Source organism: Lampris incognitus, chromosome 4 (assembly GCF_029633865.1).
Source record: "Lampris incognitus isolate fLamInc1 chromosome 4, fLamInc1.hap2, whole genome shotgun sequence".
NCBI lineage: Eukaryota > Metazoa > Chordata > Actinopteri > Lampriformes > Lampridae > Lampris > Lampris incognitus.
Window position 1 is genome coordinate 51,946,446 of NC_079214.1, and position 17,649 is coordinate 51,964,094.

General features: G+C 41.2%; 1 protein-coding gene across 1 annotated transcript in view; it reads left to right on the forward strand.

The window, feature by feature from the left end:
* Positions 1 to 3,040: 3,040 nt before the first annotated feature.
* LOC130112068 (leucine-rich repeat-containing protein 49) overlaps positions 3,041 to 17,649 on the forward strand; it is a 62,536-nt gene continuing 47,927 nt past the window's right edge. Inside the window, exons 1-4 of the mRNA XM_056279369.1 lie at positions 3,041 to 3,093; positions 3,640 to 3,843; positions 4,842 to 4,908; positions 13,753 to 13,896. Of these exons, the coding sequence (XP_056135344.1) occupies positions 3,041 to 3,093; positions 3,640 to 3,843; positions 4,842 to 4,908; positions 13,753 to 13,896 (468 nt within the window). The remainder of the gene's footprint in view (positions 3,094 to 3,639; positions 3,844 to 4,841; positions 4,909 to 13,752; positions 13,897 to 17,649) is intronic.

The window sequence follows — 17,649 nt, forward strand, 5'->3', positions numbered from 1 at the left end:
GTAATATAATCTTAAAGATATTTCACCTTATTACATTCCCCAAGGGCGGTACGGTGGCGCAGTGGTTAGCGTGGCCGCCTCACAGCAAGAAGGTCCTTGGTTTGAGCCCCAGGGTAGTCCAACCTTGGTGGGTCATCTCGGGTTGTCCTCTGTGTGGAGTTTGCATGTTCTCCCTGTGTCTGCGTGGGTTTCCTCCGGTTCCCTCCCACAGTCCAAAGATATGTAAGTCAGGTGAATTGGTGGTATTAAATTGTCCCTAGGAATGTGTGTGTGTGGGTGTGGGTGTGTGTGTGTGTGTCAGCCCTGTGATGGCCTGGCAGCCTGTCCATGGTGTCTCCCTGCCTGCTGCACAATGATTGCTGGAATAGGATCCTGAGAGAAGGACAAGTGGTTAAGATAATGGATGGATGGATACATACTCCAAGATTATTATTAGATAATTTAAAATCAGGAACTTTTAGATAATTGACCTCTTTGGTTCTGCAGATCATGACAACACTCCTACTAGCACTGTAGTTGATATCATGCTCCACACCATACACAGAACATATATTAAGGAGCTGCTGGAGACCAGCGCTACAGGGACTAAGGATGACAAGGTCATCCGCATACATAATATGGTTCACCAAGGTATTACCCATCATGCATCCAGTGTTACAGGCTTTCAACTGCTTGGACAAATCATCAATATATAGCTTGTAGACAACTGTAGACAGAATTCCCCCTTGTCTGACACCATTGCTAACCCCAAATGGGGCTGAAACGTTATTACCCCATTTCACTTGCATAGTCTGGTGGGCATACCAATAAGCCAGAATTCTCATAATGTATTTAGGGGCCCCTCTTTGACTCAATTTAACAAACAACTTTCTACGATGAACACAATCAAAAGCTTTGAAAGCATCAATAAAACACATAAGAACAGAGGAGTTTTTGGCCTCTATATTTGTTAACAATTTCCTATATGCATAAGTGGGCGCCATGTTTAGCTTTAAAACCAAACTGGTTATCCGTGGAGTTGATAAACTCATGCACTCTATCCAGCAGGATTCTTTCTATTACATTTGACAGCATGCTGGCTAGAGCTATAGGTCTGTAGTTATCTAGGCTGCATACTTTACCAGCTTTGTCCTTAATGACTGACACTAACAGAACAGACAACACTGATTCTGGTAACAAGCCATGGACCATAAAGCCAGTAAAACAAATAGCAAGGAGAGGAGCTACCCTCTGAACGGCATATTTAAGGTGTGTAACAGTAATATGATCTAAACCACTTGTTTGTTAACAGACAGCTTGTTTGTAGCTTGGTACACCTCACGTGACATGTCTTAATTGACTTAATTGCGCCAATAGGGTTGTCTTAACTTGAAAAGGACACAGAGAACTTTATTTGTACTCATCTGTACCAAACATCTGGATTGTGGAGAAAAGCAACTGCGTCAAATACCGGACGATTACAAGCCATTTTTTCTTCATGGCAGTAATTCCCCAACAGGGGGCGCATCCTTTTGTATCAATCTACCAACACTTGCTCAAATTGAAGCCTTCTTCAGTTTCCTAAAGTATTCAGTCAACCCCGCTTCCTCCGTTTTATCGCTCTCACAAGCTACACCTTTCTCTCCCGCCAGCCCTTTCCCGGACTGATAACGTTCAACCGGATGGAGGCGTGATCATGCCGCGGCACTGCTGTTGCCATGACGACGTTGCGTTTGGCCGGAGAAGGTCCGCAAAAATAAAAGGTCCGCTTTAAACGCGTTACCGTGTTAACTAGCTTTACAAGAAGTTAACCCAAGCCAAACCAAAGTCAGCCCCACGACTTACTTCACGTCCTTTTGAAGCCCATCAGCGGGTTATATAAAGGAAAGTTGAGCTGTTCTCCCACGTCAAAAGTTTGCGGTACATTAGCGGTTAGCCGAGCTAATCCAGTCGTGCGTACTACGCGGGGGACCGGAAAGATGCGTGCTCACAAACAAAGCGCGAGTGCTGGCGGTGGAGGAGTGTCCCTCACCCCCACGGTAAATAGATAGTGTGACTTTTCAAACACCACCACGATGTCTGTTGAGCAGCCTATTTAAAGATGAACAGCATGTTGTTAGTCATTCGGTATCTTAATACGGGTTTCCCGTTAAAAGTAAGCGTAATTAACTTTGGATGGCTACGCCCATCACTCTCCACACAGGTCAACAAGTTGCGTCTTGCAGCTGTGGAGTCTCTGATTCCAGAGAAAATGCAGAGGGCGGTGAGTCATCAGGAAACCGCACCATCCAAGGAAAACATGTTGGTTTCGGACTATAACTGATTTGTTTATAGTACGTGCTTTTATGTTCTCTCTCTTTTTTTTAATCATTTGGCAGACAGAAATACGATTCTCTAATGATGTCACCAAAGACACGAAGAAGAACACCATGTCAGTAATTCACTCAAAACCAGGTAGACTACTGCTTGGCTGCCGCCCCTGTCATTTAGTCATCAGTGAAATAGTCTTCTGTGATTTATCACGGAGAAAATATACGTCACTTAAATTCAGTACATATCATTCAATGGTTTTTCAGTTTGTAAGCCTTTATTGCTTTCACCCATTTACCGTATCATTTTCCCCTCAAGACAACAGGTCCCATGCGTACAACAGGAAAAGGGCTGTCCAAACGTCCACAGGGTTGTTTGTAGGTGAAACCACAGAGCCCCCTATGCGCAGTCTTTTTCCACTTGAATCTATTGCTTCCAGTGGGTTAACAGTAGTATCAGATGTTCTACAACAGGACAGAGACAAACCTAGAAGACCAACCTACAGCGCGGGGGCCACGTGTTATCGAAATACCTTAAACCCTGCCAAGCAAACAGGTAAATATCATCCACATCATCCGAAAGCTATGGAAAAGTAATTTCATTGATTGGTTTTAGGTTCAGTTTCTACATTTCAAATATATGGTGTTATTCTCATCATTTGGTGCTTGCAGAGTTTTTGTCTGCTAGAGGTTATAGCATAACTTCCATACCAGGTGATTCAGGAAGACTCACTCATAGCCCAGTTCCCACCATGCTTTCCAGTGATGATTATTCACCAAGGAGCGAACGGATGGATTTGGACAGGTATCTTTGGTCCTCTTGTTTACATTCAGAACCTGAATAGCAAGAGAGTTTTATCCGTGGTGCGATGTATTTGGGGTTAAGCAGGCTTCCTTAATGGCTTGTATTGTGGACCACATCCACTGATTGTTACTTGTGTGTTTTTGGCACCCTTGTGTCCTCCTGTGCAATAAGTCTGTTGTTGTTGTTTGTTTTGTTTTTTGTGCAACTAAAAATTGATAAAGATCATAAAGTTGATTGTGTTGTTGCACAGGATTCTGTTAAATCGTCAAGTGCTGCATACTGCCACCAGGGAGCAGCAAAGTCCCTATTATAGTACAGTGCCATTATTCCAAAAGCGGTGTGATGTCAAACAACAGTAAAGATATTTATCATTGATTAAGTAATAACATGTCAACCATTAGACATATACTAAATAAGTAATGTGGAATAATGACCGAGCTGGATAATGTATGATTGCTAAGGTAAATTATCATCGTTATCCAAATAGTCAAATAGGGTCTAATGCGTGTGATTTTATTTTTATTTTTATTTTTTTCTCTTTTCTAGGCGTTGTCTGGAAGAATGCCCCCAGCTGGGCATTTTGGATGGGCTGAGACTACTCAATCTCCAGCATAATCTAATCACAAAGCTACAGAATCTATCACAGCTGCGGAAGCTGGTCTTCCTAGACCTTTATGACAATCACGTATCTGAAATGACTGGCATCGAGGCTCTAAGATCCCTCAGAGTGCTTATGATGGGGAAGAACAGGTTAGTTGTCATTACTGGCTGAACAAAACTATAGGTCAGATTTAAAGATTTTAGATCAAACATCTGGTGCGCTAGATTCCACTTAATGTCAAACTGCATATATATGTTTCCCTGCAGGTATCAGCACGAGCTTCACAGCTCAGCTTTAGTCTAGTTTCTCTTTGGTTTGAAAAGATGGCCAGGAGTAAGATTAAACTCACAAATTAGTGTGAGTGCCTTAAGGTTCTTTAAAGTAAGCTCTGAGTTTGTTGCAGACTCTGTACATGGCATTTTATCTTTTGAACAACTGCTTTCAGAGCCAAAGACCTGGTCCTCAATAATGAATCATACAAAGGATTTAGGTTGCTAATGGCATTTGCAAGACATGGTAACTTAAGAGTCTCTGTGATTTGCTAAAAGCCTGTAGGGACAGTGTTGAACAAGAGATCGTTGTAGAACCACAGTCAACCTCAACAGGGAAATGCCCTCTAATACCTCTCCCTCCCCATGGGTTGTCTCTTGTTTTGCAAATTTTCAAATAGCAGGAAATGCCTACTTATTGCTACAGCAATACCAAAGATAAAAAGAATTAAGATGAACTTTCTTTTCATCCTTAGGGGGAAAATAAGTCATAAAAACAGCAATGACTAAATATGTACGTAGGAGATGATATTAAAATAAAATTCAATTTAAGATAGACACTGTATTAGCATCATAGTTTCTGCAATGCTAATACAATGTGTCATCACAATGGCTAGAATAAAGTTCCCACCAGGATGACTGTTCACATCTTGAATAATGGTGTATTCACAGATTGATGTTTAAAAATTTATTAATTTATATATGTTACCAATAATTCAAAGTCCCCAAGAGCACACTGTAATCATATTAGTGCAGAATGTGCAGATATTGATTACTGACATGCTTTTCCACATGTTGAGCCATACATGTCATTGATATATTCTTTATGCGTATTTCTACAGTTTTTAATTATGACACTTCTTTCCCTTGCTTTCCAGGATCCATAAAATGTGCTGTCTAGAAAATCTGTCCAAACTAGATATTCTGGATTTGCATGGCAATCAGGTACTCTGTCTCAGATCTAAGAATGAGTTGATTTCACATGCTTGTCTGGCCTCCACCACACACCCGCCCACTGCATGTGTGTATTTACTGTTTCTAATTCAGTGGGCCATACTGTAGCACTTGGGAGACTGATTTAGCTGTGAAAGAGAATGTGTGTGTGTGTGTGTGTGTGTGTGTGTGTGTGTGTGTGTGTGTGTGTGTGGGGGGGGGGTCCTCCACCTCCTGCATGCTGTCAGTAACTAGTAGTCCCCTGCGTTGGAGGCCACACTCTGATTGCCAGGGTTAAATGGACTTGACAGCAAGAGGTCAGGCACAACGTTTCCTGTTGCCAGGCTTCTTCAAAAGCCTTGTATGCTGAAGATACAGAGCCTGGAGTTTATCTCCGTAATATCTTTACCGCTGTGTTGTATCGTCACATGCACAGATCCCAATCACAATCTTTTTTAATAATAGTTATTCTGTCATTAACAATAGAGGATTATTGAATGAAAATACAGATAGTGTAAATGATTGATTCAATACATTTATTATTAAGGCTTATTGATGCCGTTAGTTTGACAAGTCACATTAGTGATACAACCCTCTCAATGCTTGTAAAGCCACTTCCCTCTGAATATCTGTCAATAACAAACAATCAGGAAAACGAAGAGATTCTGATGGGCTATAAAAATCCTCACCACTGAGGAGCATATCTCATTTTCTGTTTTACTTTTTTTTTATTCAGTTTTTCATTGTGTTCAAAGACGAAAACAGAAACACTTCAAATATGTCAAATATGGCATTAAAACATCATCTAAAAATCTGTGTACATGGCCAGTCACTTCTTTTCACCTGACAGAGAGGAGTTTCACCAGAAGGACGTAGCACATGGGAGGATCACACTATTCCCCCCAGTTCCCCCTCCTCCTCGAACAAGTGCCCGACCGACCAGAGGAGGCGCTAGTGCAGCAACCACAACACATACCCACATCCAGCTTCCCACCTGCAGACATGGCCAGTTGTGTCTGTAGGGACGCCCAACCAAGCTGTAGGTAACACAGGATTCAAACCGGCGATCCCTGTGTTGGTAGGCAATGGAATAGACTGCTACACTACCTGGATGCCCTACAATGAATATTTTTAACAATATTTATTCATATTTTTCATTATGACTAAGAAAGTTGAAAACATTTGTTATTCCTTTCAAAAGATTGAAGAATGGGGGCATGTGTTGAAAGCCCTAAACCTTGTTCGCATCTGTGGATCCACTTTTGGACCCACCTAGCAACTCGGTCATCTTCTAAGAACAGTGATGTAATTTTTCTAGAAAGTAGCTTCCTATAGCTCCATCTTAACTTGTTTCATATAAGTCAGGTGTTAGCCATTGTTAGACTATAGAGCCCAGCTTAAGCAAAAGGTTCGCTGCTGAACTCACCAATTTCACTTTGCGAGAAAGGTCCATGCTTTGAATCCCTGCTCCTTCTAAACAGCGTTCTTGATGAGCAGACGGCAAATAATGTTTGGTCTAACTTCAAAACCGACTAACAACTAAAGCACTCTAATTTTTTCGATCAATTATAATTTATACCCTACAATTAGTTGGATTGAGAAGGAGACAGATCCAAGGCAAAAATATTAAAACTCAAGAGATGCAAAGTAGTGGTACCCAGTGACAGTTGCCAGCTATCAAATGGCCTGAATTGGCACCAGCAACACAGACCATACAACTATTCACCCTCTTTTCCAGTAAGGCTGTCTACTGTAGCTTCTTGAAGTTTAAATTGGTCAGTTGAATTTAGAGTAACTCTGAGTAGAAAGCCCTATTTATGTTAAATTTACTAAGAATTTACTAAGCATTTGCCTACTTGCTTTCCACCACCATCACTGTATTCTTTAGCAACCCTATCAGCAGATATTCCTATAGCTAGTACATCTGCTAAGACTGGCCGTGCCTCTACCATATGCTCAGAGACATGTCCATTCTTAGGGATGTGTGGTTGAGCGTTTGTGTTGAGCCTGAGCTATAGCATAGAGGTTAGCTTGCAATCTAGAAAAATATGATGAGCTGATTACAGGGAACGACAATAAATGATATAAAAGAATAAACAAGTTCACCCTCTCACAATATTTCTACTCCTAATTAGAGGATTATGGTTTATGTAAAAATATTGTACAATAAACTTAATTTAGGCATTTCCCTATTCACATAGCAAAGTTCATTTGGGTAACACTTTTATTAAACTTTTTATTAGTTGGCATCTACCCTTAGTTTCAAGCCGATAGTACCACCAAGAGAGAGATTGGCCCTCTGTTAGCCGGTCAGTAGACTCCTCCCAGAACTTGTGATATTGCAGATAGCATGCCAACCTCCACTTGTACATCAAGACTATCTTCAATTGACTGCCCTTGTCATTGTTCAACCAGCCATGTTAATGTAACAAATGCAGGCACTAAATTGTTTGGTAATATCTAGTGCTCTCCGTGCTGATTGATTACTTGTCCTTTGGATTTTTTATTAGAGTTTGTTGGAAATGGCGAGTGTACACCAGTGGGTGGTGAAATTTAATTAGCACATGGGCCATGGCATGAATCTATCCTGTATTTGATTAAAGTGCGAATTAGAGCCGATAAAAAACAAGGATTATGATTAAAAACAATTAATAAGGTGATGAAAGAAAAATATAAAGAATTAAAATGTAAAATTATAAAAGTATAAGATTAAAAATATTAAAAATAAATGGAAATTGGGCAATCTGTTGTTGCCTTCTTATAATAGGAGGTTTTAAGAAGTGATTTAAAAGAAGGCAGTGAGTTTGCTAAGCATAATTTCCTCAGGTAGGGAGTTCCACAGCTGTGGGGCTCTTACAGAAAATGCCCGGTTGCCTTTAGTAACAAGGCTGGCTGAGGGAAAAAGGACCTGCCTGAGGAGTGCAGGCAGTGACCAGGCCCATGGGGTGTGAGTAAGTCAGTGATATATTTAGGAGCAAGGCCATGTAGGGCTTTAAAAGTAATTAATAAGTTTAAAATCAATCATATGCCTAACAGGTAGCCAGTGAAGCATTGCAAGAATGGGAGTGATGTGTTCATATCTCTTGGAATTTGTTAACGGTCTGGCAACTGAGTTTTGGATTAGCTGGAGGCGGGAGATGGACTTTTGACTGAGCCCTGAATACAGGGAGTTACAATAATCCAGATGTGATGAGATGAATGCATGGATGACTTTTTCAAGGTCCATTTGAGATAGAAAAATTTAAACTTTTGCGATGTTCCTAATTTGGAGAAAGCAGGACTGTACTTCCTTGGGGATTTGTGTGTCAAAACAGAGCTTGGAGTAAAAAAGGACACCCAAATTGTGAGCAGAGTGCTTAACATTGGAGACCAGGTTCCCTAGACTCTTTTCCAGGTCACCAGTTATGTCAGGGGGGCTGAATAAAAGGACCTCAGATTCGGACTCATTGAGCCGTAGAAGTTTTGTGACATCCAGCATTTAATATCACAGAGACAAGCCGTAACACGAGAGATCGTCTGTGTCGTTACCAGTATGCAGGCTATAAAGCTGTGTGTCGTCCGCTGAAGAGCGAAAATTAATATTATGATGACGGATGATCTGACCTAGGGGGAGCATATAAATGAAAAATAATAATGGACCAAGAATTGACCCCTGGGGGACACCACATGCGAGAGGGGCTGGGGATGAGGAGAATTATCCCATGATAACAGAGAAAGACCTATCAGATAGATAGGATCGGAACCAGGCAATAGCAGTATCCTTAATGCCAACATGGTTTTCCAGGGGATTCAAAATGAGGCTGTGGTTGATCGTATCAAAAGCGGAACTCGGGTCAAGCAGAATTAAAATTGAGCAAGCACGAGAGTCAGCAGTGAGCAATACGTCATTGGTAACTTGAGAGCTGTTTCTGTGCTGTGGTGTGAAAGGAATCCTGATTAAAATTGCTCGAAAATACTATAACTATTCATGTGTGTGATTAGTTGAAGAAAAACAGACTTTTCTAAGATTTTAGATTTAAAAAAAAGGTAGATTTGAAATTGGTCTAAAATTGCTTAAAACAAGAGGGTCGAGAGTATGCTTCTTCAGGAGAGGTCAGATTATTATGTGTTTAAAACTAGATGGGAACAAACCAGTAGACAGTGAGCAGTTGATTATGGAGAGAATTTGTAGGCCAACAGTGTGAAATAACCTCTTTCAGAAATCTAGTGGGGATGGTGTCCAGTTGACAGGTGGAAGAGTTCAAGTGGGAGATTAACTCTTCTAAGTCTAACAGAGAAATTTGCTTAAAGCGAGTCAGACTGGTGGAGTGCTCAATGCAAGTGGGGAGATTGCTCGTCACCAATGTAATGTGGAGCCTAATCTCATCTATTTTCTCAATAAAGTGGTAGAGAAACTGCTTGTACTTTTCAGTAGATGCATCCAAAGGTTGGCTATGGGGGGGCAACCATCCTTTTATGTCCTGCAACCTTTAGTAACACTGATATCAGGTACTTCAGAATTTCTCTTGGTTCCCACCATTGCTAGAGAACAAAGAGAACATCAGAACCCCTAAGCTCTTGTCTGGGGTTGACTCCCACATCCATTTCTTCTTTGATCCTATCTTAATATGTTTAACAGACTCAACTGCCTCTGTTTTAACAGCTTCACAATGGCGAAGCTGTTATATAATCTGCCGTAGTAGATTACACTGATTTGCAGTTAATCTTTGCTAAAATTATCATTTAGGGCTGTTCGCTCAGCCTCCAGGAAGAAAAGCTGGCAGATATCCCATTGTATTTAATGCCTGTGAAGTGAAAAGTGTTAGTGTTATTGGTAATAGATGAGGGTTTTACCAGCTCATGTAAAATTAGGATAGAACAGAAAGGCATCCTTAAATCTTATTAGTGTACTGCCAGCATCCCGCCTACACCAGTCCACCAAGAGCTACTTCAGAGTCCCAGTGAGATTCCCCTCTCTCTCTGATGCTGGCTGGCTGCTCTTTGCCTGTGCTGGAATCCAAATTACCACACAATGACTGCACAGTGTTGTGTTATTTCAGTTGACAGAGGGTGCTTTCCAGTCACTCTGTGTCCCAGAACACTGTTGACTTGTCTTACCGTTGTGTGTGTGTGTGTGTGTGTGTGTGTGTGTGTGTGTGTGTGTGTGTGTGTGTGTGTGTGTGTGTGTGTGTGTGTGTGTGTGTGTGTGTGTGTGTGTGTGTGTGTGTGTGTGTTCTCCCTATACCCAGGGCTGTCATTGGTCAACATATTACAAAAGAGGCTATGCAGATCTATGTTTTGTCAAGATAATAATGTAACGAAATGGTTTGATTTAATGTGAGTGAGTGATCAATCGATCAGTCTTAGCTATTGACCCTTGTTGATATTATATTATACTGCCCAGTATAGGTTGTCAGTACACAAGATACCAGTGACTTCTTTTCTTAGCATGTGCTTTTCCCACACACCTTTTAACCACAAATATTAGCTCCCGGGTAAGCAATCCTGGGCAGAAGTTAGCTAGATTTTGAAAACATCCTGCAAAAGAATCCACCCCCTCACTTCTGCCTATGAGCTGAATGTACAAACTAATTGTCAGCAAGTATGGACCAATGGAGACAGCAGATTGCAAAGAGCTGTCCTGACTGGCTGATAAGGAACAGGTAGAGCGAAATATTTCTGTCTCTGTTAACAGCACCTAGCACGGCCACAGAGACCGGATATATTTTCTCAGTGCATTTACTTACTTGATAGCTGTCAGGGTATAGAAAGAGTTTGACCAAATATTCTGAAAAGTGTTTTATATTAAAATTGCTGATGGCCACCTTAAGTCGTCTATCCAGGCTAACATCACTCCCAACCTATCTTTTTACCCAGCAGGGCTATTAGTTTCTGTTGCAAGATGTCATATTGCCGGTGTGATGATGTTCACAAGTTGCTATTACCTTTGGGTGTGTATGGGATGCAACTTATATATAACCTCGGCTTCAGTATAGGAGGGGTTACATTGTGAAGTCACACTGTTGAATAACCAGACTTTGGTGATGCCTCCCTGTAATCATGTTCCTTCATTTCATTGACTCTGAAGACTATAAGCAACCTCCCATGGGAACTTAGGTCAGACTCCCTGTGGGAGGTTGCTTATAGTCTCCAGAGTCAATGAAATGAAGGAAAATGATTAGAGTTGGATTAATCGGAGATTATCCTGTGGTAGAAGTTAGTATTCTTCATCTAAATGAGGAATGTGCTTTTGATTTGATTTGCCTCAAGCAGTAACTCGGTGATCTGTCATGCTGGTTAAGCAAGAAACTGGGTGCAAAATTAGGAGCGCAACTCATCCCAAGAGGATAAGTCACAAGCGTAAAAGATGTGTGTTTGTCCCTTATTTCTTGAAAATGGAGGCTTTTCAGGAAATGTGTGGTTACTAGAGGTTGCATAAACACCACAATGGTGTAGAAGTGACAACAAAATAAGTGTTTGTAATGTTATTATCTCTTCATGTGCTATATATGTATTCCCTTTATCATATATTTTAACACCCAATGCCACCACAAAAATATGTAATTATTTTGCCTGTGAGGAGGACCTGTAGTTCATTAGTTCCTTTTGTTGTCAGTTTTAAAGGATAGCAAGGTGTGTCCCTCATCATCGTTAGTAACTACTACCCACATATTCTGTCTGCTTTTGAACCATCAATATGTTTTAATTCACGTCTTAAACATGTCTGTCCCTAAAACTCAACAAATGGCATCAGCTTTCAATCTTGCAATGTCAAACCTAGGTGTCTCATTAATATGAGGGCCCATACAAGCTTTAATTCATCCTGCCCTTCTCACTTACATACATTCTCCCTATACACACATGTATTTTCCCCTTCACATACATACATTCTCCTGCTCATACACTGGCATAGTTCATACATATAATGTTTTCTTGCCCCAAAGCAAGGTTGATATCTATACAGTCTTGTGCGAAGCGGGAACTAAGAGGGATAATCATCTCAGCATATTTTGAATGCCTGACCTGCACCAACAGAAAGGGTCTGTAACACTAGCTCCCAAAATATTTTCAAATGAGATTATCCAATCTACTCTGATGAGAGATGGACTGTAGATTTTTCTGTGGTCTCTGAGGTTTGATGTGGACTAGTGGTGAATACGATAAGGCAGGTGTCCAGTGGAGCTGCATGATTTACACATAACTCATTTAAAGGCAGCCTGATGGTATCACTCCCTTCTGTCCACCAGCACCCAAAACAGACTTTCTCCAGATGCTGTTTCTTGTGGATATAGAACCAGAGTTATTGTAACTGTGTCAAAACTGTGCTGCCACCTCTATACACTGTCAGCGCAGATGGACAAAGAAGCTACTATCATTTAACAGTATCATGTAACACAGTTAAAAATGTCTCGGTCGGGGCGCCCCGGTGGCTCACCTGGTAAAGTGTATACCACATAAGGCTGAGTCCTTACCGCAGCAGCCTGGGTTCAAATCCAGCCTGGGCCCTTTGCTGCATGTCATCCTCACTCTCTCCCCTACCTTTCCTGTCTCTCGCTACTATCACTATCAAATAAAGGTGGAAAATGCCAAAAAATAATCTAAAAAAAAAAGAAGAAAAAAGTCTCCGTCCTGTCACCACAGAAGGCTGTTGGATAGTGCCTCTTAACTTGAGGCCTTCTAATTTAGAATCCAAACCATCTCACCAAGGTGCAGGACCAAGACTCTACACACTTAAACAGGATGGGACAGTTTTGCATCAACATGCATTAACCCCCATGTGTTGTCAACATTTGTTGTTTGTAACATACAGTATTTTGTGTTGCAAAGGATGTGTCTAGTTTGGGATGCGTATGTTTGAAAATGACACATCCATTCTCTAAAGAAATGAAATTGGAAATGTTTAATTCTGACAGAAGTTCCCTCTCACTGTGACAGAAAAAAAACATAAGGAAAACATTTCACAAATGAACGATCCCCTTTCAGTCTTCACCATGGACTACTTATTTATTGCAGCTTTCACCTTGAAATGATGGCAGTCTGGACAATAACACTCATGTCACTGGCTTGACTTCAGCCTTGAATGTCACGGCACCATATGGTCACAAGCACTGCGCTGTTGTTGTAGAGCTGCTCACATTTAGGTACATCAGCGTAATAGACATGTCATTTCTTCTTCAGCTACATCTAGCACTCAGCATTTTAATGTAGAAAATGGGACATACAGTAGTCTACCTTAAAAACAGTTTTAATCGTGATTCTTTGGTCATAGCTGTTATAAAGAAAATGTACTTGAATATACAGAAACGCACTGGGATTCTGGCCATTTGCAGGGCATGGCCTACCATTTAGCTTTGTTGCCACTATTTAGTTTACATCAGTTGGTGTTACAGCTACCATTTCATATAAGTTTGAACATTTTTTTTGTATAATTTGTTGACAGTGGAAACAGATAAATATTTAAAACTTGTCTAACATCATGACAGAATCTCTGAATAGAATTACAGCATCTCTGATATATTTTCTGCACCATTGCACCTTATCACCTCTCATTTCACCTGTATATAATCAATCCTGGTGTATATATCTGAATATTGTTGTGTTGTAGTGTTGTGATTCTATGTTAAGTACACCAAGAGAGCCACAAAACCAGAGTCAACTTTCATGTATGTGCAAACTTACATGGCCAATAAACATGATTCTGGTTCTGAATGACTAAAATCTGTGATCTTAAAACATGATTTCAAGGGGAAACAAGTTTATACAACTGTTGTGTTTTTCCTTAGGTAGCCCTGCCTTTCTTTTTACATCTGTGCAATAATAGATATCACTATTTTGCCTTATTTCATTGCATTCATTATGATTATTTCTTTGTGCCAGATCTCCAGGATTGAGAACATATCTCACCTCAGCAAGCTGAGGATATTGAACCTAGCAGGAAACAGCATTTCCAGAGTGGAAAACCTGTGCGGCCTTGACTCACTGACCGAGCTCAACCTGCGACACAACTGCATCTCCATTTTGGTGAGCGGGCTTCTGATCCCTGACAGATGAAGGGTGGGCTGCACAAGGGTGGTCACTGTAGAGCCTGTCCCATATTTACCAGAGTGCTTGCTGCACTGCTGCTGTATTGCACGTGTGCTCTGCTTCTTAGAGGAATAGTTCCAAAAATGTTGATTTCTATCCCTCCTTTCAGACATTTGAAAATGCAAAAAACAAAACAAAACAAAAAAATTCTATGGTTTATGTTTTCTGTGGCTATTGCTGTTTAGTACAGATTTCAGATTTGTCACAGGATATATGAAGGATGGCCACCAGTACTATATGTGACCACAAAAAAAACCTTGGTACTGGGGTCTTTTTGCACTCTACAGGGGCCTGTGTGTGTAGTAAGACAGCTGTGCCGTGTCAGGGCTCACTAATGCGCTCTGCAGATGTAATGGCTAAGGGCCGTAATGATTCAAATCTGCCTCCAGATGATAAATAGTACAGCTGCCCTGTCATCTGTAGTTGCTGAGGACTGAGGTGAGGTGCTCATTCTGGATATGTAATATCTGCTGTACATGGCGTTTGCTGGCATTGAAAACTCGAGTGAGTGCCGCTATACTTTAATGAACCCACATGGCGATGTGCACAGCGACAGACACACACACTTATACGTAACCACAAACCTTCAGCCATGAACCTATGTAAAACACACCTGCACTCATATATGCACTCTCTCGCTCTCTCTCTCTCTCTCTCTCTCTCTCTCTCTCTCTCTCTCTCTCTCTCTCTCTCTCTCTCACTCACACACTCACTCTCTCTCTCTCTCTCTCTCTCTCTCTCTCTCTCTCTCTCTCTCTCTCTCTCTCTCTCTCTCTCTCTCTCTCACTCACACACATACATACATACACTTGGCATTCTTTTCAGGGGTCTGTTTTACTCTCTGTGTCGCTGTATGATGTGTAAATGATCATGTTTGTCAGTAGCTCCCAACACCTGTCATCCTTTTTTCATCTCTTTGGAATCGATCCTTTCCACATTGTTTTTGGATTACATTTACTTTCGCAAGATGGTGAGCACATAAATAACATGACTAGAAAACCTCAGGAAAAAAAACAAAAAAAACAATCTGGTGAAATTAATCTTGTCAGTGTTACCTGGGGAGACATAGCTCAGTGCCCACAGCCTCCCACTGACTATGTGGCTTACTGGAAGAGAAACTGGATATTCTAAAAACAGAAATCCACTCTCTGGTTCCTATAGCTTTAGTCTGATAAACAGAGCAGTGCATGCCTAAGCTGGCCCCTTTATTTGTATGCAAATCCCCAAGGCCTTTTCTGCAGCACATGGGTGGGAAATTAGAATGGAAATCTATTGGTGTCTCATCGACTGTAACCTGTCGCTGCCCCTTGCCTTGTTTGCTGTCTCGGTTTTGTTAACAAAAAAAACGCCTCCGCTTCTAATTATTGGATGTAGTTTTGTTGGTTCCACAGCTGAGTGGAAAGTGCTACCTCTCAGCAGCTTCCTCGATCTCTGTCATTAGAGGTATTTGCTGCCAAGTACATGTAGTGAGCACAAAACAAGTGCACATCCTCTGCCAGGTGGCCAGGCTTTCCCTTTCATTTAAGGCAGATGCAAAGTGAATATGTAGACTGGAAAAGACACTGTGTACCAACTAAGCCTTCATTTCAAGGAAATGCTACTGAACTGAATAGCCTCAAAACTGAGTAGCTTGAACCTCTGAAACCCTCAACCCCCGTATCCCCAGCATATGTGCCTGTGTGTTTATTTGAGCATCTCTCATGATCTTTTTTTTGTGTGTGTGTAGCTGCGTGCAGAGGAGACAGCAGTGATGAGAGGTTGTGCTGTCTCTGCAGATTAATGCCTGTGCCAGGCCTCAGTACAAGTGTGAAAAATGAACACATGCAATCTGTCAGCATAGAGAGAGAGGGTGGAGCAAGGATAAAAAAAGAGAAGCCATGTACATACACACACACACACACACACACAAACACGCAGACACGATGCTGTCATCTGATTGGCTCCAATCTATTGGGTTTTTAGAAGAGCAGACCACATTGGTGGGCTTTTGTTGTGTCGCACATCAGCCCAGCAATGACATCACTGTGTCTAAGATGGGACTGCTATATTTAGCCTCAGACAGGACACTGGGGGCTGCTGCTACATCAACAAAGAAACAGAAGCAGGGAAAGACAGACTCCCAAAGCCAGGTGTTGGTACAGTCTCATCCCTAAAACTATACCAGCAATGCAGGACATAACTTGCAGAGATATAAGATAGAACATGCCTCTAGATTACTGAGGCACTGGCTGCAACAAAATATATTCAAAAAGGGCACTTGTAGGCTACATGCAAAAATTATTTTCAGTTCGTGCAATTTGTCAAAACTAATATTTAGAACAAAACATGACTTTATTTATGACTGCAGGTCCTTAATAAAGGGGGATATTCTAATAGCATCTAATCCATTTTATCTAAACTCTTGAATATTGCTGTGTAGTTTTTTATGGGTGGGGTGCAACAAGAAGGCTTTTAAACTGGTATCAGCAATGGTTCATCAGTACAAGTATTTAGTTGGAGATTAAATGTAAACTTTTTAAAAAAAATGTGGGAATAAATTAAAAATGGAGAATAAATGCAGATTTTCATCATCAAACTAAAGTGACAGCTACAGTTAAATCTTCAAACTATACTATTTGAGGAAGATGGAGGAATATTAGAGACAATTTCTTGAGGACATATAAGGGACATTGGCCTGTTGGGAAAAGTTTGTGTGTTGGCTAGCCTCAATTTCAAGACAACACATTTGCAAGAAAAAAAAGAAGAAAAAAGAAACATTGGACATGATTTATCCTAGATTTAATTAACTAGGGTATAATATAAACTGCAACACATTGGCTATTGGTTTTAATTTAGGTTTTCCTGTTTCAACAAATACAGAAACATGTTGTCTACCTGTAGCTTGTGTTCTTAGGATTAAAGCAGTGAGGATGAGGATATGTCTTGGGAAATGTTGTCCTACAGTATTGCCCAAAAGATTTCCCTTGTTTGTCAGAATCCCTACATTCCTATTTTGGCTGGACTAGTTGCCACCTTACACTTTTTCATGCTGGCTTATACATGTTTTTGCATTTTGCTCCACTACTGCAAGATATGTGGAAAGCATATGTAAAACATGATTATCGGGTTCATTTATTCAATTAGTCACATCTGGTTGTTAAAATAGCTACAGGGCAGCATCCAGGTAGCGTAGCAGTCTATTCTGTTGCCTACCAACACAGCAATCGCCGGTTCGAATCCCCATGTTACCTTGGCTTGGTCAGGCATCCCTACAGACGCAATTGGGTGTGTCTGCGGGTGGGAAGCCGGATATGGGTATGTGTCCTGGTCACTGCACTAGCGCTTCCTCTGACCAGTCGGGGCAACTGTTCGGGGAGGGGGGGGACTGGGGGAATAGTGTGATCCTCCCATGCACTACGTCCCCCTGGTGAAACTCCTCACTGTCAGGTGAAAAGAAGCAGCTGGCGACTCCACATGTATCGGAGGAAGCATGTGGTAGTCTGCAGCCCTCCCTGAATCGGTAGAGGGGGTGGAGCAGCAACTGGGACGGCTCAGAAGAGGGGGATAATTGGCCAGATACAATTGGGGAGGGAAAAAAAGGGGGAAATCCCCCTCCTCCAAAAAAAAAAAGAAATAGCTGCAGGTAAATTTTGAATCGATCAACCATTAATATTGGTGGAAAAATACTATCATGTACATGGCTTTATGTAA